Here is a 25,271-nt window from a genome sequence, read left to right on the forward strand (position 1 = left end):
AAAAGACATTAAAGGTAGATAAATAAATCCCCTGGGCCAGATGGGATTTATCCCAGAATACTGAAGGAAGCAAGGGGGGAAATGGCTGGCTTAACTGACATCTTTGTATCCTCATTGGCTGCAGGTGAGATCCCCGAGGACTGGGGAATAGCTAATCATAGATATCATAGAATTTACAGTGCAGGAGGCCATTCGGCCCATCGAGTCTGCACCGGCTCTTGGAAAGAGCACCCTACCCAAGGTCAACACCTCCACCTTATCCCCATAACCCAGTAACCCCACCCAACACTAAGGGCAATTTTGGACACTAAGGGCAATTTATCATGGCCAATCCACCTAACCTGCACATCTTTGGACTGTGGGAGGAAACCGGAGCACCCAGAGGAAACCCACGCACACATGGGGAGGATGTGCAGACTCGACACAGACAGTGACCCAAGCCGGAATCGAACCTGGGACCCTGGAGCTGTGAAGCAATTATGCTATCCACAATGCTACCGTGCTGCCCGTGGTACCATTGTTTAAGAAAGGTAGCAGGATAATCCTGGAAACGTTAGGCCAGTGAGCCTCACATCAGTAACAGGTAAATTATTGGAGAGAATTCTCAGGGACAGAATTTATACTCATTTGGATCATAAGTGAGACAGCATAGCTTTATGAAGGGGAGGTCGTGCCTCACTAACTTGATCGGGTTTTTTGAGGAGGTGACAAAGATGATTGATGAGGGGAGGGCAGTGGATGTTGTTTACATTGACTTCAAGTTGCTAAGGTGCCTCATGGCAGTCTGGTACAAAAGATGAAGTCACACGGGATCAGAGGTGAGGTGGCAAGATGGATACAGATTTGGCTCGGTCAGAGAAGGTAAAGGGGAGCAGTAGAAGGGTGTTTTTCTGAATGGAATGTTGTGATTAGTGCTGTTCCACAGGGATCGGTGCTGGGGCCTCTGTTTATGTATATTATAAATGATGAAGGAAAATGTAGCTGGTTTGAATAGTAGATTTGCGGATGACACCAAGGTTGGTGGAGTGACAGACAGTGTTGAGGATTGTCAGAGGGTACAGCAGGACATAGACAGGCTGGAGACTTGGGCAGAGAATTGGCAAATGGAGCATAATCCAGACAAATGTGAGGTAATGCATTTTGGTAGGTCTAGCAGAGGTGAAACATATAGTAAATGGCAAAACTCTTAGGAATATCAAAAGTCAGAGATTTGGGCATGCAGGTCCACAGATCTATCAAACTGGCAACACAAGTGGACAAGATAGTCAAGAAAACATACAGAAAGCTTGCCTTCATTGGGGCAGTGTATAAAAATTGGCAAGTCTTGCTACAGTTGTATAGAATCTTGGTATGGCCGCACTTGGGATATTGCGCACAATTCTGATCACCACACTACCAGAAGGACGTGGAGGCTTTAGAGAGGGTGCAGAGGAGGTTTACCAGGATGTTGCTTGGTGTGGAGGGTGTTAGCCAGGTGGAGAGGCTGAACAGACAACGGAGGTTGATGGGTGACCAGATAAGAGATCTACAAGATAATGAAGGGCATGGATAGAGTGGATGGACAGGCACTCTTTCCCAGGGTAGAGGGGGCAGTCACCAGGTGGGATAGGTTTAAGGTCCATGGGGCAAAGTTTAGAGATGTGCGAGGCAGGTTTCTTTACACAAAAGAGGATGGTGTGTGCCTGGAACACACTGATAGGGGAGGCTGTGGAAACAGATACATATAACACCGTTCAAAAGGCATCTCAACAAATACATGGATAGGATGGGTACAGAGGGAGATAGGAAGTGCTGAGGATTTTGGACAAGGGTGGAATCATGACCGGTCGGGGCTTTGAGGGCCGAAAGGCCTGTTCCAATGCTGTATTGTTCTTTGCCAGCAATTGTGATACAGACACATTTATGGAGAAACTCAAATTGTTTTGATTGAACCAATGTATTAAACATGACAATACTGAAGGATGCACTGCACAGCAAAGGTCCAGTTTAGGCACGCATCATGCTAAATATGAAATCCTAATGTATACTTTATCCTTTTACCAGATTAAGAAACAGGAAATCTAATGTCATATACCACAGTTAGAAGTTTATTGTTTAGACAGCAGCCTAGAAATCATGATGAAGAAAGCAAAATATGATGGATACTTGAAATTTGAAAGAAAAATAACACAAAGAAAAAATGCTTATAAAATTACTTAACAAATCAAATTACACCTATAAAAGAGAGAGTCTAACGGGGTGTGATTTAACGGCTGTGTCACGCCTGATCAACAGCACAACGCGGCTGTTAGATCGAATGAAGGGCCAAAATAGAGAACCACGCCAGGTGATCAGTTTGCGATCTAAACGACTTGACCCCGTTGGAGACAATCGAAACCTGCCAGACCCTGGCGAGAAACAAATAATCACAATCACCAATTAAAGCCAATCTCCATACAATTAACAGGAACTACCCCCTATCTAACGGCCTCCCGTAATCAAACCACCTGTCCAGCAAGAGGACACACGGCACTGATTAGCGCATTTCTTAAAAAATGCAAAGCTGGCAGAATGGGTGGGGGCCAGCGGATTGTCACCTCTCAGCTGCATGCCAACATCTACATCGGTGACAGATCTGTCCTCGGCCACCCTCGTGACCTTGCAGAGCTCTTTCCTCATAGGAGGCAAGATCTCTGACGTCCAGCACCCTTCTACCCATCTGGTGCACAGTATGGTGGTGGGAGGGGCCAGTGCCAGCTCACTCTTTTGGCCTGGTGGAGGTTGTTTATCTTCTTACGGCACTGGGTGCCGGTCCTCCTGGTAACACGCCCTGAGCTAACGACCACTGCTACTTCCTCCCAATGGCACTGGCTGCCCTATGACTGAATCTCCAAGACCCTCAGAAGAGGGCATCGTATCTGGACTCCACTGCGTCCAACATTCTGGCCATTTAGGCATCCCCGAATCATGGATCTGGTCTGTGCGGTGGCATGTCTATGTGCTGCCTGGGGTTTACTCTGCAGGATCGGTTTAAGTGCTGCTCCCCCTTGTTAGCGACGAGCTGGTGATGGACAATCATTTGCAGTGTGAAGCCCGTGGGGCTTCATTAAGTGGCCCAATTAACATCTGATACTGATGACGTCATCGCCAGGTCGACAATGAGGAAACTCACAGCAGTTCCTGCTTGCTACCACACTTAGAATCATTTCCATTTGAACCCAGAGTTAATTTTGACGATCTTTCATCAAAATAAAATGTTAGAGATGATGCACAAGAATAAACATCAAAACATGAAGCATGAATAGTGTGCTAAATTGGAAATACAACTGCTCTCTCTGCTGGAAGGAGCATTACAGAGGTAAAAGTACCTTCTATGTTTGTATGGAAAGGTGCCATGGAAAAGGCATTAGGAGGGTCATTGAGGCTTAAATCATGATGCCATGGAGGGAAAAGTCCCTTTGGAATGGTGAATGGGGAGGGGTAGAATTGTTGGCAGTGGACGATCGGTTGAATGTGAAGGCTGCTGGAATGGAGGAGTAGAACAAGTGGAACCCTTGGTTCTGGAAGGGGTGAGATCAGAAATGTGGTCAACAGACACAGTCAGGGCTCTGCACAAGATTGGATGGGAATCTTTTGTTGAGGGAAAAGGACATCAGGAGCACCGATATGGAATGTGGCTTCTTCAGGACAGATGCAATGGAGACAAGGAAACATGTAGCAGCACATACAGAAACTTAGTTAAGGTAGCTGTGGGCTTACAGTAGATACTGGTCAGTAGTCAATGCCCAGAAATGAAGTCAAGGAAGGCAGTATTCAGAGATGGACTATCTGAAGGCAAGGGAGAAGTGGAAATTAGAAGTAAAACTGATGACATTTTCCACTTCAAGGTAAAAGCAGGAAATGGCACTAATGAAATACTGGGATAAAATCAAAAAGAATATAGCATTTACAGTGCAGAAGGAGGCCATTCGGCCCAATGCGTCTGCGCCGGCCCTCGGAAAGAGCACCCTAACTAAGCCCACATCTCCACCTTCTCCCCGTAACCCCACCCAACCTCTTTGGACACCAAGGGCAATTTAGCATGGCCAATACACCCAACCAGCGCATCTTTGGACTATGGGAGGAAACCGGAGAACCCAGGGGAAACCCACACAGACATGGGGAGAGCATGTAGACAATGACTGAAGCCTGGAATCAAACCTGAAGCTGTGAAGCAACTGTGCCGCCCAAAGGATTCCAGTGGAGCTTCTGGACAGCTACAAAGCTTCCCGTTGGGGAATTGACCCCGGTCTCCCGCATGCCATATCCACTATACTAACGAAGAAGTTGTTCAATACGAGAATGTTCCGCCTGGTGGAAGGGATTTCTTTTGGATGGATATTGATTGGGCCACTTGTGTAAGAAAGGTCCAGACAGCCCTTAGGCCATCTTGATGGAGGTTAGAGTTGTGGGTGGGGATTATAGGTATTTATAGCAGTTGTTTCAATTTCATAATTACAGTTCTTTAGTTGCATGACACAATATTCTCTCTTATTACCCTCACCAGCATTCCAAAAAAGTGTACAATAGTAGAAAACTACATTTTAGGAAATGAATGCAAGTCAACCCTTTACAAAGCTACACTAAAAATAAAGTTATAAATCTGCAAATTATCCAGTTGCATGCATCTCAAGTGATCATTCAATAAAAATCAAAGCATCTGCAGAGGCCACAGCTAAGCAGTGTTTCATCAAACTTCATAATTGGTACATGTTTAGGCATTCTTCTTTTGAGGCCTTGCCCCATCAAAAATTGCATTTCTTCCAAGCGAACACTGATTAATTGCGAAGTGATTTGTTGTTTCGCTCAGCAGGTATAAGAACATCTGGATGCTAGAGAAACAAATTAACAAAAAGAAAAAGTGAGTGACATTCTTTTTTACAACTCAGTTCCTATTATTTAAAAACCTTCTCTCCTAATTTTTCACTCAAATGGTGAGTAAATTGGGGCACAGACTGGGGCCTGGTATTGGCCGCAGAGGGGGCACTCCTAATGTATTTGTCAAAAAATACTGAATCGTTGATTGGGCAAAGTGCAGGTCATTGGCAGGAACACCTTCTGTTAAATAACACGATTCCTTTGGAAGACAGGCTTTCTTGCTTGTGACTAAAAACACGATGCCCAGAACCTCTTGGGCAGGATTCTCTGGTCGCTGCCGTCGAAATCGCTTTCAGCCGAAGAAACACCGTTCATGACTGAATCAGGGGCGGCGCCGCTTTCGTGATGATCCTCCCCCTCCAAAGTACGCCGCGTGCCGTATAGACGGACATTGCCTGAGACCCACCCCCACAGTCGGGGGAAGGCCAACCTCCGGGCAGGGGGACTTTGCCAGGGGCTGGAGGCACTGTTGGGGGGTGGTCCGGTGCATGTGAGCCGGCCAAAGAGGGGGCATTATTTTGCAGGCTGGATCTGCGAGCAGCCGTCGCCATGTTGCACGGCGCAGCTGCTGCAGTGCGCATGCGTGGCCACGGACCCGGTAATTCTCCGGGCCATATTGGCAACTAGAGACGGGTACTCAACACTGCCTTTATGCTAGCCCTCAGCCAAACGGAGAATCGGTGGTTGTTTTACGCCATTCATAGATTCATAGAATTTACAGTGCAGAAGGAGGCCATTCGGCCCATCGAATGCACCGGCTCCTGGAAAGAGCACCCTACCTAATAACCCAGTAACCCCACCTAACACCAAGGGCAATTTTGGACACTAAAGGCAATTTATCATGGCCAATCCACCTAACCTGCACATCTTTGGACTGTAGGAGGAATCCGGAGCACCCGGAGAAAACCCACACACACACGGGGAGGATGTGCAGACTCCGCACAGACAGTGACCCAAGCCGGAATCGAACCTGGGCCCTTGGAGCTGTGAAGAGATTGTGCTATCCACAATGCTACCATGCTGTCCTTATTCTTTCGGTCATTAAATTTGGGACATGGCCTTAAAATCGGAGAATCCAGCCCCTTGTTCTTCAAGTGCCCATTCTTTAGAAAGTTTGCAGGACACGCCCTCCAGCGGTTCAAACCCTACTCTTATCTGGCATCCCATATGCTTTCAGGTCACTAGATGACAATCATGGAAATCATGGACAGAAGTTACAACATGGAAATAGGCTATTGAGCCCTATCAGGAAAACAAAGGTAGTTAAGGGAATTAGATTTGTATTGGTAAACATCAGAAATAAGGTATAGTTTTAAGTGTGTTTAATTTAATGTTTCTGTGATGGAAGGGTAAAATCTATAAGTTAGTCATACTGGACAAAGCTGTTTGTATCTGTGGGGATTGCTCAAGTTCCAACTGTGTTTCTATTGTGCTTAGCGAGGGTGTGAAGAATAAATAGGCCAACAGAGGTGTGTGTGTTGCTCTATGAAATAGGGCCTTGTATGGTAGAGAAGCTTTTAAATTTAGATAATTTTATTTTAGTTGTAGATAGGTAGTGAGAGAAGGCAGCTCTCACAGCTCTGCTAGAAGCAGTTTCTTTAGAAGGCTAGAGAAGGAACATCGCTCTCAGCTTTGCTAGAAGAAAAGCCATGCTATGGAGTAATGGTTAAGAAGACAGAATGGTACAGACAGAGGGAGTATCAGGTGTCATTCTATGTCGATGACCTCTTGCTGTATGTTTCTGATCTGTTGGAAACTATAGGAAAGATTACGGGCCTGTTGGGTAGATTTGGAGGGTCCTCGGGATATAAACTGAATCTGCGGAAAAGCGAGGTATTCCTGGTGAATGAGCTGGGACAGCGGGTTAATTTAGGGGTGATGCCGTTTCCGGTAGCGAGGGATAGGTTTAGGTATTTGGGGATTCAGGTAGCGAGGGAAATGGACGGGGCTCCATTAGTGGAACTTACCAAAGTTGGTGGAGGACGTCAGGGAAGATTTTAGGAGGTGGGATACACTGCACTTAATGTTGGCATAGAGGGTCCAAGTGGTGAAAATGAATATTCTGCTGAGGTTCTTGTTTATCTTTCACGCTCTCCCGATCTTTATACCAAAGGCCTTCTTTCGGAAATTGGACACAATCATCTTGGACTTTGTATGGGCGGGGAAGGTGCAGAGGGTGGGGAGGACCCTGTTACAGAGGCAGAGGCAGCAGGGGAGTGTTGGCGATGCCAAACTTGCTTCATTATTATTGGACGCCGAATGTGAACAAGGTGCGGCGGTGGTGGGAAGGAGAAAAGGTAGAGTGGGTTAGGATGGAGAAGGAATCTAGTAAGGGGTCTAGTTTGAGGGCTATGGTGACGGCAGCATTGCCAATGGCTCCGAGTAGGTATTCAGTGAGCCCAGTGGTGCAGTCCACGGTGAAGATATGGAATCAGTTGAGGAGGCATTTTAGGGTGGAAGGGATGTCAGTGCTGACGCCGCTATGCGAGATCATGGGTTTGAGCCGTGGGGAATGGATAGTATATATAGGAGGTGGAGGGAAGTGGGGCTGGTCAAGGTGAGAGATTTGTATTTGGAGGAAGGGTTCGCCAGTCTGAGGAGCTAAGGGAGAGGGTAGCGCTGCCATGGGGTAGTGAGTTTAGGCACCTGCAGGTTGGGGACTTTGCACAAAAGGTCTGGAGGGAAATCGGGAAGATTCTGGGCGGGAGTGTTCACGGTCTTAGCCAGGGCAGTGGAGGAGGTGGTGATATTTGGGATTTCAGAGAAGCCGGGGCTCATGGAGAGGAGGAAGGCCGATATCGTGACCTTCACCTCTCTGATCGCATGGCGGCTGATTTTGCTGGAGTGGGGGTCGGCATTGCCACAGGGGGTACAGGGGGCATGGTTGGCTGACCTGTACGACTTCCTGCGGTTCGAGAAGATAAAGTACGAGTTAAGGGGCTCAGCAGGGGGGTTTGAGGAAAGGTGGGGGATGTTTGTGACCGTGTTTGAAGAGCTGTTCGTCATAGAGCGGGTGGGGGGAAAGAGGGTGAAAAGGGGGAAAAATCTGTACAGACTGTATAGTTGATTGTTGGGAAGCATGTTTCCCAGGTTGTTTATTTGCTGTAACCTGCTTTGATACATGTTTGTAATAAAGTACATTTAAAAAAAAAGAAAATATGTGCAGGGATCAGAAGAGCAGCTAGTTAAGGAAAACTAGAGAAACAAAGAGAAGTTTCCAAGAAGTCAGAGGTTAAATGGTACTAGAACAGAGAACTGCTCAGGAAAGACAGACAGAGGTGAGAAGGTGGCTGAATGCCAGAAAGATATCTGAAGTGATTTTCAGGTTTGTGAAAATTTAGTACAGCCTGTGGAATGATAGTTGAAATAACTATGGAAATTGGTGGATGGATCTCAGAGTTTGTGCAAAAGCAGTAAAGACAAAGGAAACTGAAAAGAGGGTGTTGTGAAATCCTGGACTGGATTCGCTGTTAAACGTGAAGCAAAAGCTTATTTGGAAAACCTGGTCTGGATTTTGGAATGCAAACTGCTAAGGGAAAGCATAATTCTGACAGAAGATTTCAAAGCTTGTTTCTGTGAGTGGAGTTTGGAAACTCTCATGTGGCAATCATCTGGGGGATTCTGAGAAAGAGACTACAATCATTCATTTGGGGGCTTCAGAATGAAGAGTGTACTTGCCTACAGTATCTTGTGTGCTTAAAAGGGACTGTGTGTTATTAAAACTACTGTAGATTAAGATGTACTTTGTAATCCGCATTATATCTTAAAACATGTGTGTAATTGTTCAGATAAGGGACGGGGGGGGGGGGGGGGGGGGAAAGAGAGAGAGAGAGAGAGAGAGAGAGTAAAAGCGTATTGTATCATAATCCAAATTTTCAATAATTAGTGTTTCTGTAACTCTATTCCCCCATTGTTTATAAAGTAACTAGAGTTATGGTCTTCCGAGCCAGGGTTCCATTCCGGGATCTTCCCGTTCAGTTATATCAACTGGGATCGTTAACAGCCCATGTCAACATTTGAACTATTTGCTAATGGTGATTAAGTAACATTTTCCCATCTTGTCCCTTCAACTCCCCCTATTCACCTAACCAATGTGTTCCTGAATGTTGGCAATTTCTGCCTCAACCACCAACTCAAAAGCAGATTCATCAGCATTTTCCCCCCATTGATCTTAGATTCCATTTTAAATTGATGTCCTTCACTTAGGCTCAGCCACATGCTTCTATTTATTTACCATGCATTTATTAATTTAAGCTTCTACCATAATCTGCATTGCTCTATTTTTGTTTTTAAATTAAATTTTCAAGCCTTTCAATATTTGGGTTTCCTCCAACCTGATTGCATCCTAGAGAATCAGTGTTACACTCTTTGTATCCATATCTTTCCAAAACAGGAGGTTTTATATAGGCACTAAATTTCCTTTGCTGGGTGATTAAAAATTTAAATGCCATTTACTTTTTCTTTAAAAGCAGCCTCATTAACTGGACACTTTTTAATGTCTTAAACCCCAAAATGCCTCTGCTCTTTCACAACAAGCATACTTCCATTCAGAGTAAATTACTACACAGGAGAATAGAAACATCCTAAGTCACGTTAAAAGGGGAAATAAACTACCATTTCATACTTTTACTCAAGGTGTTATGTTAAAGAGATCATATATAATATTCAGAAATCATTAGTTTTCCTCTTTAAATTAGATTTCTTACAGCAGCTTTCAGTGCTTGATGTACGTCCTCAATGATGTCTACTACATCCTCCAAGCCAACAGATAATCGGATTAGGGTGTCACTTATCCCCAGAGCATCTCGATCCTCCTTTTGGACAGAAGCATGCGTCATAATTGCCCTAAAAGGAAACAGAATTTAATAATAATAATAATAATAATAATCGCTTATTGTCACAAGTAGTCTTCAATGAAGTTACTGTGAAAAGCCCCTAGTTGCCACATTCTGGTGCCTGTTCGGGGAGGCCGGTACAGGAATTGAACCCGCGCTGCTGGCCTTGTTCTGCATTATAAGCCAGCTGTTTAGCCCACTGTATTTGGCAATATTGAAAATTAATTCAAAGTAGTCGCTGCACAATTAAATAAATAATAAAGTTGAAAATCCACTCAACTTAAGTTGAAAATATAAATGGAGCAAGGAATCAAACTGAATGTTTTTGATTACTGTCTGCTCAGCAATTTCAGAATGCCAGTGGTAAAGAAATAAGAATAGCAAAACTACTTGCTGCAAAACATGAGCATTTTTTCCAACAATGCAATCTCAATAGTACACAATTGATTGCCGTTAACATGGTCATTTTATTGCTCCAATATTTCAATTATCTATTAATGAGTACTGAACAATTTTAAAAAGCACAGCATTCAAGCAGCCAGTAATTAGGAACTAAATGACCTATAATTAGTATTAAGTGACTTAATTAAGTAGTGTGGTATTTGAATATGAATTTTTTAATGTTTAGGAGGAATTGAAGGAATAAACAAAATCTTGGAAAATTTCAAAGTTAGGCAAAAACCACCAACTGATTCGTTTTTCTGTATAGATGCATGTTTATGCAAAAAAAAGCAACCTGTTTGAATGTTGAAGGTTTTTCAAAAGGTAACTATTAAATAATGCCGCTACAAAGTGAAATTCATTATTAAATCTTTGTAAAAATTGAGAGCATTTTTCTAAATTTCTCCCTGCTCGTCAAAAAGAATTATTAAGTGAATGGCTTGTAACGTCCTGCGTTTCTTACTCTTGGGTAACTGGGTAGAAAGGAAAGTCACATGACTACCAAATATCTATTATTGGCCCCTTTGTTTGGTAGTCACAAGCCTCTCATGGATCAGTTAGTGCTAAGTGGGCAAAAATTTGAAGTTTTGAAATGTAAATGTATGTGCAAAGAATAGAATTTTCCTCCGATCAGATGGAACTATTACCTTATACCTTGCAACACATCAGGAGGGCTTTAATCTCACCACCAGCATAAAGGCTTTTAAAAGAACATGGACAATGAGCATTACTACAGGATATTTCTGCAACTTGTTTTTGTAAATTGACATTTATTTTTTCTGTAAACATTACATTGGTTGAAAAAAAATGTTTTGTTTTCTTGCAATACGCTTATATAATTTTTGTTATACCCACTTTCAGATAACCCAGCCTCAAATCTCTTCATCCAAGTTTAGCTTCATCTCCAAAACTAAAAGTGTGATTGAGATGTATATATATATTTTTTTTAATTACTTACGGATGTTCCGCTAGACTTTCATATCCTCCCAAACTCTCGGCAAGGGCGAACAGCTGGAAGAAAAGGTAAACCGCAAGAAAATAAATGTTTATTCTACTCAGAATCTGACTCCCGACACAAGTCATGTACAATCTCTCCTATTGGGAACAAAACCACTATTTACATAAATAGAATTAGGTGATAAGCATGAAATGCGATAAGATTTTTCTCCACCATAGAAATACATGGCTTATTAAAATACTGAATTATCAGCAGCTTATTCAAAGAGTCAAGCAGTTCTGCCCAAATGCTGCACTGAACTGTATAGGTCAGAAAAGTTCAAGATCCAAGGCACAGTCTGAACCACATCAGCTAATCTCAGCCAAGTCAGTGGCAACACATTCAAATAGAGGCTTTAGTGTGGGACAAAATCCAACTGCTGAAAGATTTAACAGCAACTGAGGATTCCTCAATTTTGTGGTTGGCAGGGTTTTTGACAATGTACTTTCTATCTTAAACACTTCTACACTCACCCCTTGCTCACAGATCCACAATGGGTTTCCATTCTCCTCTTCCATCTCACCAGCCTCAATGACATTTCTAGCTTCTCATGTTTTTCCACCACCAAACGCATCTTCCCCTTGCCTTGGGAGCATTTTATCCATCTCCTCAACCTTGGCTCCTTTACAATCACACCCAACCGCCTGCCTCCTTCCATGTAAACTGACCACTGTTCTGTCTCCTACACTGTTCCTTTGAAGCTCAAGTAAGCAAATGAACAGCACCTGTTCTTTCAATTATCACTTTTACAGCTTTTCACACTCCCCCTTGGGAGTGCAACAATTTTAAAGTCACTGCCCTCATTTTCTTTTTGGGCAGCACTCATGAGTGATGATTCTGCTATTCTCACTTGCCCCTTTAGCCCATTTTTACCTGTCCCATTACAAACTCCAAAGCCATTCACCATCTCTTTAGTCATTTAATGCCTTGCCTTGCACCTCATCAGTGGTGTTCCCTTCCATTCCTTTTCCCTGCTTCTGTACTTGTCAATAACTTGGAACTCTAACATATTCCAGTTTTGACAAATAAAATTAAAAATCGGCCAGAATTATTAACTGTTTGTCCTTCCACAGATGCTGCCTGAGCCTATTGTGTATTTCCAGCATTTTCTGTTCTTATTGACAAATACACTTCTGAGGATGTCAGGTGAGATTAATTCTGGAGCCACCTATGATGTCCACCATAATCCAGAAGCCTGATGAAGCTAGTCACCTGGAAGGTACTGAGCTACAAAAGCAAATTTCTCTTATTCTGCTTCCCCAGAGGAAAATGCTCCATCTCTTAAAAAGACAATGGAAGATTTTCGCAATTAATTTCAGTGTTCAAATCAGGCCCAGCCATATTGTGGACACAAACAGAAGAAGTGAAAATAAAAGTCTATTTATTTTAGAAGTGGCCTCACCAAACACATTAACCCAGTCAATTTAGTAAGGTGATGTGTGAAAGGAATTTCAAAAGTACTCACTTTTAGGTTTTTAAGGAATGTCTTGGCATTTTCCAACCCTCCTTTAATTAAGAAAGCCATCATGCCAGAACTTCCAGTGCACTGCTGCTGCATTAGATCATACTGTGGATGAGAAGGGAGACCTGGAAATAATATAAATGGTGAAGAAAAGGAGGCATTTAAAAAAATGTTCATGTGTAAAGGAACACCAGCAACAACACTAATACTTTCAAACCACAACTTCACGACAGTGTTGAGAACAATCTACTATTGCCTATGTGGGTTACTATGAATAGTCCCACATTCAAGGATATTTACCTCTCAATTTCAGATCCATATCAACCACGACGCACGGACAAATAGCTCAAATTTAAGACTGGTGGCTCCCCTGTTACGGCCTTCATCTCCGCTATAAGGATGTGGTGAACATGGGCAGAATTCTCAGTTCCTCCAAGCCGGCAGGATTCCCCGGACACGGTGCAGTGAATGGAGATTTGGCTAAGAAGGGCACACTGGGATTGGTGAATCCCAGCCATTTACTGGCAGATTTGACTGGTCCACATACAGCACTCTTGTATCACCAAAAGATAGCCGCTTGCATCATTCCGTTTGCATCGTTTCCAAATGCAATGTCAACCAAAAGCCCCCCTACCCCCGCCGTTCTCGATCACAACTTCTTAAGTGCAAGAAGCTCATAGACTTATTGGTCAGTACTATCATAAGTTCAGAAGATATAGGAGCATAATTGGTCTGCTCCACCATTGTGTCTTGGCTGATATGTTCCCCATCTATTACCTACAATGCTACAGACCAAGAGCTGGATTGCAAAATCAACCAGAGCATCTCCTCTCGAGAACACATGTCCTAGGAGCTGGAGTAGGCAATTTAGCTCCCGAGCCTAAACACCTTCAATGTGATCATGGCTGATCCCATCCTGGCCTCAATTCCATAGCCCTGACCGTTCTCCATAACCCTTCATCTCTGGAAGCAAGCCCACCTGCTCAGATGCCCATGCAGATTTTCACCCTTCCGCTGCCCATTGGGCAAAATACCCTCTGAAAAATGTACCTCTTGCTCCAACCCGGAACTCCACTTTCTCGCGGCCTCTCCACTAATAGCCGAGGTACTTTTGAGTACCTTGGCAAAGGAATTTGACAAACACTGGTAGGTTGTGTCAGAGGACCTCAGAAAATCAATGAAGACGGCCTTGGCCCCCCTCCGAAGGACCCTGGAGAAGACCAATGAAATGGCAAAAGCCTCTGGAGCCAATATAAAAGATATGGAAGTGGTCCCTTCAAGGCACAGTGATCAGGTTGCCTCACCCGAAGCAGAGATGTCTTTGATGGCCGAAGTGAATAAATCGTTGAAGGCCAAGGTAAATGATTTAGAGAATCGGTCCAGTAGACAAAACATTCGAATTGCGAGGCTGCAAGGCCCAACACTCACGGAGTATCCTACTCATTCATTACAAACTCCCGAATCTTGTTTCTTCTTCTGAAGTGCACCACCTCCCACTTGTCAGAGTTAAATACCTTCTGCCACTGCTCTGCCCATCTGACCAACCCATCTATATCTTCCTCTTTTTCACTGTTAACTACCCAACCAACCTTGGTGTCATCTGCAAACTTCTCATGTTCTCCTCTATATCACATACATGTACACATATGTATACATCCAACTGCACTTCCTTCATCCACAGACATGATCACATTATCAAAAAGTTCTGTCAAATTTGTTAGATATGACGTCCCTCTGACAAAGCCATGCTGACTATCCCCAATCAACCCATGCTTTTCCAAGTGGAGATTACTTCTCTCTTCACAATTTTCTCCAATAGTTACCCTACCACTGACATGAGACTCACCGGTCTGTAATTCCACGGTTTATCTCTAATAATAATAATAATCTATATTAGTATCACAAGTAGGCTTACATTATCACTGCAATGAAGTTGCTGTGAAAATCCCCCGTTGCCACACTTTGGCACCTGTTCAGGTACAGAGGGAGAATTCAGAATGTCCAATTCACCTAACAAGTACATCTCTCCAGACTTGTGGGAGGAAACTCATGCAGACACGGGTAGAAAATGCAGACTCTGCACAGACAACGACCCAAGTCGGGAATTGAACCCATGTTCCTGGCACTGTGAAGCAAGTGTTACTGTGCCGCCCATACTCTACTACCCCTCTTGAAAGTGGAACATCCATTAGTTGTTCTCCATTTCCCCCATAAAGGAAAATGTTAGACCTATACTCTCCCCATTTCCTTTTTGAATGCCCTCCATTGCTCTGCTGTTGATTTTCTCAGTCAGATTGGGCCAGAGTAAAATCTGCCTTGCCCCAATCCAAAACAGTCTTTTGCACATCATCTTTTTCCTTGTCCATAACAAACTTGAACCGTACTGTGTTGTGCTCCCCATCACCAAAACATTTCTCCACTTCCACATGGAACATTTGTCCATTTTCCTTCCCCAGAATCAGATCCAGCACTGCTCCATCTCTTGATCGGCCATCTACATTGATGCAAATAACTCCCCCGAATACATTTCAAAAAATCCACCCCCTCAACCCTTTACACCATGGACTATCCCAATTCATGTTGGGGAAGTTGAAATCCCCTAGTAGAATTCTTACACACCTCAGTAAATTGTCTACATTCCTGCTCCCCTATTTCACATTGACTCTTTGGGGGCCAATAACACACACGCAGTAATGTGGCTGACCCCTTTGTATTAGTAAATTCTACGCTTTAAGACGCTTTTGAAGATCCTCCCAAGATATAATTACTCCTCATTGCAGTAATTGATTCCTCTTTTTTTTCACTCCCCCCTCCTCCAACTACCAACACTCTTCCCCCCCATCTCCAACAACAACCCACACACCCCTCCTCCAACAACAACCCACACTCTTTCCCCCCCTCTTCCAACAACCCACACTCTTTCCCCCCCCTCCTCCAACACCCCACACTCTTTCCCCACTCCTCCTCCAACAACACCCCACACTCTTCCCCCCCCCCCCCCCCAACAACCCCACGCTTCCTCCCCGTCACACTCTTTCTTCTTCCCCCCCCCCTTGCAGATAGTGACCCAAGCTAGAAATCGAACCTGGGACCCTGGCTCTATAGTGCTAACCACTGTGCAACCCCTAATGAGACATTACAAACTCAGCTGCACCTTCAGCTACTTCAAATGGTTGCCGAGCAATTTCTGCTGCGAGTGGCATGCAAGTGCATGTCAACTAAAGATTAGCTTGAGCTTTGCAAAGTGCTCATAATGAAAAATAGCACAGCAACGTGCAATGGTTAAGCGTTATTAAAGATTAGGTGCTGCAGGGGCATATAGAGCTCAGTCACTGGTTCCATGTGAAAGAGAGGAGAAAGGATGATGTTGGGGCGGGGGGAACAAAAGTTACAAATTCCTCTGACAAATGTGGTCAAGAACAAAAGGTTTAGAGGTCCAAGAAAACAGGCATTAAAAAAATAATAACAAATAATAGTACAGCAAAGTAGGTTTAACACAAATCAAGAAATAGCTCTTCACCAATTGTCTAGTACTTGTGCCACATTCCCGATGGCTTTAAATATCAAAAAGGTCCCACATTTGTAATATAAATGACATCTAAACCACTAACCTGGAAAAATAACCTTCTCTACTCGGGGGTCTGCCTCCAAAAATTGGGCTACGACCAATGCATTCTTGAAGTGTTGATTCATTCGAAGGGCTAAAGTCTTCAAGCCACGGTTACACAGGTAGCAGTCGAATGGTGATGGAACTGCACCAATAGCTACAACACAATTACCGTTTCAATGAAAAGAGGATCTTTAAGCCATATTTTGGACTACGTTATTTATTTGAATACTAGGTGTACAAAACATGGCCCTCGATATGAAGTATATAAAAGCATACCAAATGTGCTACATTTTCCGAATCCTGCGTGTGCATGCGTGCGTGTGTACCGGGTTGCTGCTGCAGGGCAGTAGGGAAACGGCTGGTGATGGGGGGGGGGGGGGGGGGGCTTGGAGGGGGGTCTGCCACCGTGGGGAACGGGCCTGGGGGGTTCCCTGAGCACATGGTGAGCCGTGGGAGAGCTATGGCTGATCGGCGCAGAGGGAGGGGGAAGACCCCCCAGATTTGGCTGGTCACATGGAACGTGAGGGGGCTGAATGGACCAGTGAAGCGGTCCTGGGTCTTGGCACACCCGAGGGGGCTGGGAACAGATGTAGCTATGCTCCAGGAGACGCACCTCAAGGTGGCGGATCAGGTGAGGCTGAGAAGAGGCTGGGTAGGACAGGTGTTTCACTCAGGGCCCAATGCGAAGAATCGAGGGGTGGCGATCTTAGTCGGGAAGAGCTTGTCGACAGTGCAGGTAGATATGTAATGATGAGTGGTAGACTTCAGGGGGGCTCTGGATCGCTCTAAGTCTAGGACGGGTAAGAGGCCGGCGGCGGCCTCGGTGCTGAGGGAGTTCATGGATCAGATGGGAGGGGTAGACCCTTGGAAGTTCTTGAAACCAGGGGGTAGGGAGTTCTCCTTTTTCTCCCATGTTCACAAGGCTTATTACCGGATTGACTTTTTTGTTCTCAGCAGGGCGCTGATCCAGAGAATAGTGGGGGCGGGGTATTCAGCGATAGCCATATCTGACCATGCTCGCATTTGGTGAAGCTGGAGGAGGGGAAGGCCCAGCGCCCGCGATGGAGGTTAGATGTGGGGCTTTTGGCAGAGGAGGAAGTGTGTGGCCGGGTCCGTAGGGGTATAGGAGGGGTATTTGGAAGCCAATGACAACGGGGAAGTGCAAGTTCGGGTGGTTTGGGAAGCGCTGAAGGCAGTAGTTAGAGGGGAGCTTATATCCATTCGGGCGTACAGGGAGAGGGGGGAGAGGATCGAGAGGGAGAGGATGGTGGAGGAAATGGTACGGGTGGATAGGAGGTATGCGGATGTCCCGGAGGATGGGCTTTTGAGGAAGCTGTGCAGTCTCCAAGCGGAGTTCAATATACTGACCACCAGGAAGGTGGAGGCGCAGTGGAGGAGGGCGGTATACGAGTACGGGGAGAAGGCGTCGGATGCTGGCCCACCAGCTCCGGAAGCGGGAGGCGGCGAGAGAGATAGGGGAAGTCATAGATGCAGGAGGGAACTTGGTGCGGGGTGTCAGGGACATCAATGGGGTGTTCAGATCCTTTTACGAGGGGCTGTACCAGGCGGTGCCCCCTAGGGAGGTGGCGGAATGGACCGCTTTCTGGATAAGCTGGAGTTCCCAAGAGTAGAAGATGAGTGGGTGGAGGGTCTGGGGGCCCCAATCGAGTTGGGGGAGCTGATGGAGGCGCTAGCGAGCATGCAGACAGGGAAAGCGCCGGGACCCGACGGGTTCCCGGTGGAATTGTACAAGAAGTTTTCAGATCTGCTGGGCCCGCTGCTTGTAAGGACCCTGAACGAGGCGAGGGAGGGGGGGCTCTGCCCCCGACGATGTCCAGGGCAATCATCTTTTTGATCCTGAAGCGGGGCAAGGACCCCCTCCAGTGTGGGTCCTATCGGCCGATCTCGCTCCTTAACGTGGACGCAAAGTTGTTGGCAAAGGTACTGTCCAGAAGGGTGGAAGATGTGGTCCCGATGGTTATCCACGAGGACCAAACGGGGTTTGTGAAGGGGAGGCTGCTGAAAGTCAACGTACGGCGGCTACTTAATGTTATGATGATGGCGCTGGTGGCTGGGGAGGCGGAAATAGTAGCAACGATGGATGCGGAGAAAGCTTTTGACAGGGTGGAGTGGAGTTACCTGTGGGAAGTGCTGAGGAGGTTGGTTTGGTGAGGGATTAATCAGCTGTACAGCTCCCCGGTGGCGAGTGTGGTGACGAACGGGAAGAGGTCGGAGGACTTACGGGTTTCCCGGGGGACGAGGCAGGGGTGCCCCTCGTCTCCCCTGCTCTTCGCGTTGGCGATTGAGCCCTTGGCCATGGCGCTGAGGGATTCGAAGAACTGGAGGGGGATTGTGCGGGACGGGACGGGGAAGAGGAGCACCGGCTGTCTTTGTACGCAGATGATTTACTGTTGTACATCGCGGATCCGGCTGGGGGGATGCCAGAGGTGTTGAAGATACTTGGGGACTTTCGGGCTACAAGCTCAATGTGGGGAAAAGTGAGCTGTTTGTGTTGCACCTGGGGGACCAGGAGAGGGAGATAGGGGATCTCCCGTTGAAGAGGAATTTTAGATATCTTGGGGTCAAGATAGCTAGGAACTGGGGAGCCCTGCACAGGCTTAACTTTGAGGCTGGTGGAACAGATGGAGGAAGAGTTCAGAAGGTGGGACGCGCTGCCGCTTTCATTGGCGGGCAGGGTCCAGTCAGTTAAAATGACGGTGCTCCCGAGGTTTTTGTTTCTTTTCCAGTGCCTCCCCATATTGATCCCAAAGGCTTTTTTCAAAAGGGTGAATAAGAGTATTTTGGGGTTTGTGTGGGTGCGGAAGGCCCCGAGAGCAAGGAGAGTATTCCTGGAGTGAAGAAGGGAAGCAGGCGGCTTGGCGCTGCCCAACCTGTGTAGGTATTACTGGGCTGCGAATGTGGCAATGATTCGCAGGTGGGTGCTGGAGGGGGGAGGGTGCCGCATGGAAGAGGCTGGAGATGGCGTCCTGTGTGGGTACGAGTTTGGGGGCATTGGTGACTGCCCCGCTTCCGCTCCCCCCGGCAAGATATGCCACTAGTCTGGTGGTGGTGGCGTCCCTCAAAATTTGGGGGCAGTGGAGGCGGCACGGGGGGGGAAGTGAAGGCCTCAGTGTGGGCCCCGATACGGGGCAATCACCGGTTTGCACCAGGGAGAATGGATGGTGGGTTTTTGAGTTGGCATAGGGCAGGCATCAGGCGGATGGGGGACCTTTCCCTCGATGGGAAGTTTGCGACTTTAGAGGAGTTGGAGGGGAAGTGGGGCCTCCCCCCTGGGAATGCTTTCAGGTATATGCAGATTAGGGCGTTTGTTAAGCGGCAGGTGGCAGAGTTCCCACTGCTGCCGCCTAGAGGGGTGCAGGACAGGGTGCTCTCGGGAATGTGGGTAGGTGAGGGGAGGATCTCGGCGATTTATCAGATGATGCAGGAAGAGGAGGAGGCCTCAGTGGAGGAGGTGAAAGCGAAGTGGGAGGAGGAGCTAGGGGAAGAGATTGACGATGGGACGTGGGCAGATGCCCTGGGGAGGGTGAACTCGTCCTCTTCTTGCGCACGGCTCAGCTTAATTCAGCTGAAGGTGTTGCATAGGGCGCACATGACTGGGGCCAGGATGAGCCGGTTCTTTGGTGGGGGTGGGGGGGGGGGAAAGAGGACAAGTGCGGGAGGTGTTCGGGAGGCCCGGCGAACCACACCCACATGTTCTGGGCATGTCCGGCGTTGGAGGGGTTTTGGAAGGGGGTGGCGGGGACTTTGTCCAAGGTGGTCGGTTCCAGGGTGGAGCCGGGCTGGGGGCTCGCAATCTTTGGGGTAGCATCGGAGCCGGGAGTGCAGGAGGCGAGAGAGGCCGGTACACTGGCCTTTGCGTCTCTAGTAGCCCGGCGTAGGACGCGAAGCCCCCGAGCCCGGAGGCCTGGATCAATGACAGGGCCGGGTTCATCAGGCTGGAAAAGATTAAGTTTTCCCTGAGGGGGTTGGTACAAGGGTTCTTCCAGCGGTGGCAGCCTTTTCTCAATTTCCTGGCAGAGAGGTAGAGGGTGGTCAGTCTCAGCAGCAACCCGGGTGGGGGGGGGGGGGGGGGGGGGAAGAGAAGGGGAGGGATTTGTTAAGGGGGTTTGTTTTTGCGACGGTGTGTTTGCTATTTTTTTTCTTTCTGGTATTGTTATTAGTTATTAATTTATTACTTTGTATTGGGGGATTTCTGCTTCTGTTTAGTTTTACACCTTGTTTACTTTAACTGTTGGGAGAAAATTTGAATAAAATTTTAAAAAAAATTTCTTTTTTTTAAAAAAGTACATACAAAGTAAAGGAAATAAAAGAAAAATATATAATAGGGCATTCTCTCCACCACATTTTATTTGGCTGGGAGCAAAGTGCATGGATGTTGATTTCTTCAGAATCGGAATCCCAAGGAATTACCAAAAAGGATCAAGCCTCACAACCAGGAATAGAGATAGGGAATAAATAACATATTTCCTCAGATTGTTGGCAGACTGTATATAACCCCGGTTCTTGCCTCATGATGTCATGCCATAAATTTAAGATCATGGCTGAATTTCTCAACATAACTTTAGCTGGGTAAATCTAAAGGCTGCCTATTAAATGGCAGATGTTTACACAGTAAAATTCAAAAACTATATACCTATACATCTGCCATGTTCTTCTACATCTGCCAAGTAATCTTAAAACTTTAAGGACTATGATGCAGAAAGTATGAAACTGAAAGCATATCAATTTAACCCTAAGCAATAAAGTCAACCCAATGACTTGCGGTTTTAACTACAACTTGCCAGAATGAGACATTTGTGTATTTCACAGTAGAACAATAGCTTGCCCCATGATAAGAGCAGCAGTTATCATAAGCAATGCCATAGAACTTATTATACAACATAGTATTCAAAGAGTTGTAAATGATCACCATTTTGCAAGAATTTCAATCTTTCGTAGAGATCATCTCGATTCAGAGAAGCCAAGCCCATGACTACATCACTGTGTCCTGGAAATGAAAAAAAAGTGCTGATTTTGTTTCCGGTCATGTGCACACACTGGTAGAGATTTCACTGAAATAATTTTAAAAACTTAGTGTAAACTGCTTTGACCTAAAGATTTAGCACAGTAACAGCTGCTTGTTACAAGACATGGGAACACCATCACCAGCAAGTTTCCTTTCAGGCCACCTTACTTAGAACTACATCATCATTCCTCCACTGTTACTGGGTCAAAATCTTGGAACTCCCTCCCTAAAAGCATTGTGGTGCGCTTACACATGAATAGCAGCTGCTCAAGACAGTGCACCACCACCTTCTCAAGGGCAATTATGAATGGGCTTCAAACGCTGAACTAGCCAGTAATGCCCACATCCTGTGAAAAGATAACAGAAAAAACCCCAGAAAAAGACAGAAGTTCACTGCAAAATCTTTTTTTTTTTTTTAAATAATTTTTATTGAAAGATTTTGTATTTATATAACAGCAACGAACCGCAATAAAATACCAACAATAACAATAATGATAACAGTCATAAACATTCGCCCACCCTCAATGAACAAAACATCTTAACAACAACTTAAATTAACACGATATTAAAGTTAAATAACCATGGGGGAAAAAAATAGAAACAATAAAGAACATCCTCTCCCCCCCCCCCCCCCGGGTTGCTGCTGCTATTGACCAAGATACCTATCTTTGAGCCAGAAAGTCCAGAAAAGGCTGCCACCATTTATAGAACCCTTGTACTGATCCTCTCAGGGCAAATTTGACCCTCTCCAATTTTATAAATCCCGCCATGTCACTGATCCAGGTCTCCACACTTGGGGACCTCGCATCTTTCCACTGCATCAAGATCCTCCGCCGGGCTACTAGGGACGCAAAGGCCAGAACACCGGCCTCTTTCACCTCCTGCACCCCCGGCTCCGCCGCAACTCCAAAAATCGCGAGTCCCCAACCTGGTTTGACCCTGGATCCAACCACCCTCGACACCGTCCCCGCCACCCCCTTCCAGAATTCTTCCAGTGCCGGGCATGCCCAAAACATATGGGCGTGATTCGCTGGACTCCCCGAACACCTGGTGCACCTGTCTTCACCCCCAAAGAACCTACTTATCCTAGTCCCGGACATGTGGGCCCGGTGCAGCACCTTGAATTGGATGAGACTAAGCCTCGCAGAAGAAGAGGAAGAGTTGACTCTCTCCAAGGCATCCGCCCAAGTCCCATCCTCTATCTGCTCCCCAGGTTCCCCCTCCCATTTAGCCTTCAGCTCCTCCACTGACGACTCCTCCACCTCCTGCATTACCTTATAAATGTCAGACACCTTCCCCTCTCCGACCTACACCCCCGAAAGCACTCTGTCCATCGCCCCCCGCGAGGGCAGCAAAGGAAATCCCTCTACCTGTCGCCTAGCAAACGCCTTTACCTGCAAATATCTGAACATGTTCCCTTGGGGGAGCCCAAATTTATCTTCCAGTTCCCCCAGGCCCGCAAACCTCACACCAATAAACAGGTCCCTCAGTTTACTGATGCCCACCTTATGCCACCCCCTAAATCCCCCATCAGTGTTCCCCGGGATGAACCGATAATTTCTACCTAATGGAGCCTCCATCGATCCCCTTGTTTCCCCCCATGCCGTCTCCACTGTCCCCAGATTCTTAGGGTGGCCGCCACCACCGGGCTCGTGGTATACCTCTTAGGAGAGAGCGGCAACGGCGCCGTTACCAGGGCACCCAGGCTCGTACCTCTACAAGACGCCATCTCCATTCTTTTCTACGCCCCCCCCCCCCCCCCCCCCATCACCCATTTACGCACCATTGACACATTGGCCGCCCAATAGTACCCCAAAAGGTTGGGCAGCGCCAGCCCGCCTCTATCACTGCAAAATCTTAATATCAAAAGGAAATGCTTACTGAGAAGGTGTTCAATTAATATTTTGCAAGCAATTTTCCTCTGTGTTGTCCATAATCAATTCAAAGGGTTGCAGGAGAGCAATTATGTTACTGGACCATTATTCAGGCAGACTGGGCAATTAATCCAAACCCCACTTTAGCAATTTGTGAATTTGAATTCAGTCTCAACATTTCAAAAAGTCTGGAAACAAAAAGCTGTTGGAGAGTCATAAGAGCTCCAAACAGTTCACTAAATATCCTTTAGGGAAGGAAACTACTGGTCTTGCCTGCCTTTTGAACAAGTCCAAAGTGGCTGATTGATTGATTGCCCTCTGAAGTGGTCCAGCAAATCAATCAGTTCTATCAAAGTTGGACCATGTCGGCTTTGGCCTAGGCACTACATCAGGACAGGACATGTTCACAACTGTAGCATAGTTCACTATATAAAAGTCTTCCCCATTGCTATCTGGGAAGTGGTGCCAAAGTTTAGAAATGTGACGACAGACAAGACAAGCAACATCCCAGAGTCGATTCACCATTTCTAGTAGAACAGCACATCCATGTTAGTGGCGAGGCAGAACCAGCTTGGTGAAAATTCCAGTAGTTTTTGGGAGTTGGATGCAGAAAGGGTTGAGCCAATAGTTGTTGCCCAAAAAGATGTGCATGGGTGCCTTGTGTGAACAGTGAATGTGAAACACTTCCCATTCAGGTTAAGCAGTACCAAGGAGATTGATCCCTCAAGACCCCAGTATTATATTACAGAGGTGCAATATATATGCTACTCATTTGTCTTGCCGAATTATACTTAACTTGATGATAAACAGTCGAAGTCTTCCAGTTGATGACAAATTATTTATTGAGTGACAAAATAATATACTTGTGAGTTCTTTACTTTAATACTTTGACCAGTAATAGAACTAACCAAGATTGGATTAAATTAACAATGAATATAATACACTACACTCTGAGCTGGTCACGTCTATCCTCTAGCTGCAATACACATGAAGAGGAGGAGAGAGAGAGCAGGAAACTGCTTATCTAATCCCAGTTAGTGTTGTCATCTAGTGATCATCTGATTACATGATTAGTCAGAACATTTGCATATACAGAGATCACTACACCCTGCACAATCTAAGTGATTGGCAACTTTACTTGTAGAAAGAAGTAAATCTGGTAAAGCACAAGTGATATGGATGAGACTATAGGGTTTGAGGGAATGTGTTGCTTACTTTTATGCATTTTGGGGAGATGTTGGGATATTCAATTGGGTTGGGGAAAGTAATGATCATTAAAAAGGGAAATGGAGGGTTTTTCCCAAGTGCTTGGTACTAAGACCATAAGACATAGGAACAAAATTAGACCACTCAGCCCATCGAGTCTGTACCTGCCATTCCTGCAGCACGGAGTCTGTACCTGCCATTCCTGCATCACGGTAGCATTGTGGATAGCACAATTGCTTCACAGCTCTAGGGTCCCAGGTTCGATTCCGGCTTGGGTCACTGTCTGTGCGGAGTCTGCACATCCTCCCCGTGTGTGCGTGGGTTTCCTCTGGGTGCTCCGGGTTTCCTCCCACAGTCCAAAGATGTGTGGGTTAGGTGGATCGGCCATGATAAATTGCCCTTAGGTGTCCAAAATTGCCCTTAGTGTTAGGTGGGGTTACTGGGTTATGGGGATAGGGTGGAGGTGTTGACCTCGGGTAGGGTGCACTTTCCAAGAGCCGGTGCAGACTCAATGGGCCGAGTGGCCTCCTTCTGCACTGTAAATTCTATGACTATGATAATTATGGCTGATATTTTTTGCATCTCCATTCTCCTGCCTTCTTCCCATAAACCCCGATCCCCTTACTAATCAAGGACCTATCTATCTCTGTCTTAAAGACACTCAGTGATTTGGCCTCCACAGCCTTCTGCAGCAAAGCGTTCCACAGATTCACCACCCTCTGGCTGAAGAAATTCCTCCTCATCTCTGTTTTAATGGAGCGTCCCTTTAGTCTGAGATTGTGTCCTCTGCTTCTAGTTTTTCCTACAAGTGGAAACATCCTCGCCACGTCCACTCTATCCAGGCCTCGCAGTATCCTGTAAGTTTCAATAAGATTCCTCCTCATCCTTCTAAACTCCAACGAGTACAGACCTGGGGCGAAATTC

The 25,271-nt window shown here is 46.1% G+C and overlaps 1 protein-coding gene across 1 annotated transcript in view; it reads right to left on the minus strand.

Annotated features, from left to right (window-relative positions):
• Nucleotides 1-2,066: 2,066 nt before the first annotated feature.
• LOC119964646 (cystathionine gamma-lyase-like) overlaps nucleotides 2,067-25,271 on the minus strand; it is a 70,279-nt gene continuing 47,074 nt past the window's right edge. The window contains exons 7-12 of the mRNA XM_038794395.1: nucleotides 21,172-21,249; nucleotides 16,243-16,395; nucleotides 12,635-12,756; nucleotides 11,131-11,183; nucleotides 9,603-9,741; nucleotides 2,067-4,850 (exon numbers count right to left, since the gene is read on the minus strand). Of these exons, the coding sequence (XP_038650323.1) occupies nucleotides 4,797-4,850; nucleotides 9,603-9,741; nucleotides 11,131-11,183; nucleotides 12,635-12,756; nucleotides 16,243-16,395; nucleotides 21,172-21,249 (599 nt within the window). The 3' untranslated portion in view covers nucleotides 2,067-4,796. The remainder of the gene's footprint in view (nucleotides 4,851-9,602; nucleotides 9,742-11,130; nucleotides 11,184-12,634; nucleotides 12,757-16,242; nucleotides 16,396-21,171; nucleotides 21,250-25,271) is intronic.

Source organism: Scyliorhinus canicula, chromosome 4 (assembly GCF_902713615.1).
Source record: "Scyliorhinus canicula chromosome 4, sScyCan1.1, whole genome shotgun sequence".
In the NCBI taxonomy this organism is placed as follows: domain Eukaryota; kingdom Metazoa; phylum Chordata; class Chondrichthyes; order Carcharhiniformes; family Scyliorhinidae; genus Scyliorhinus; species Scyliorhinus canicula.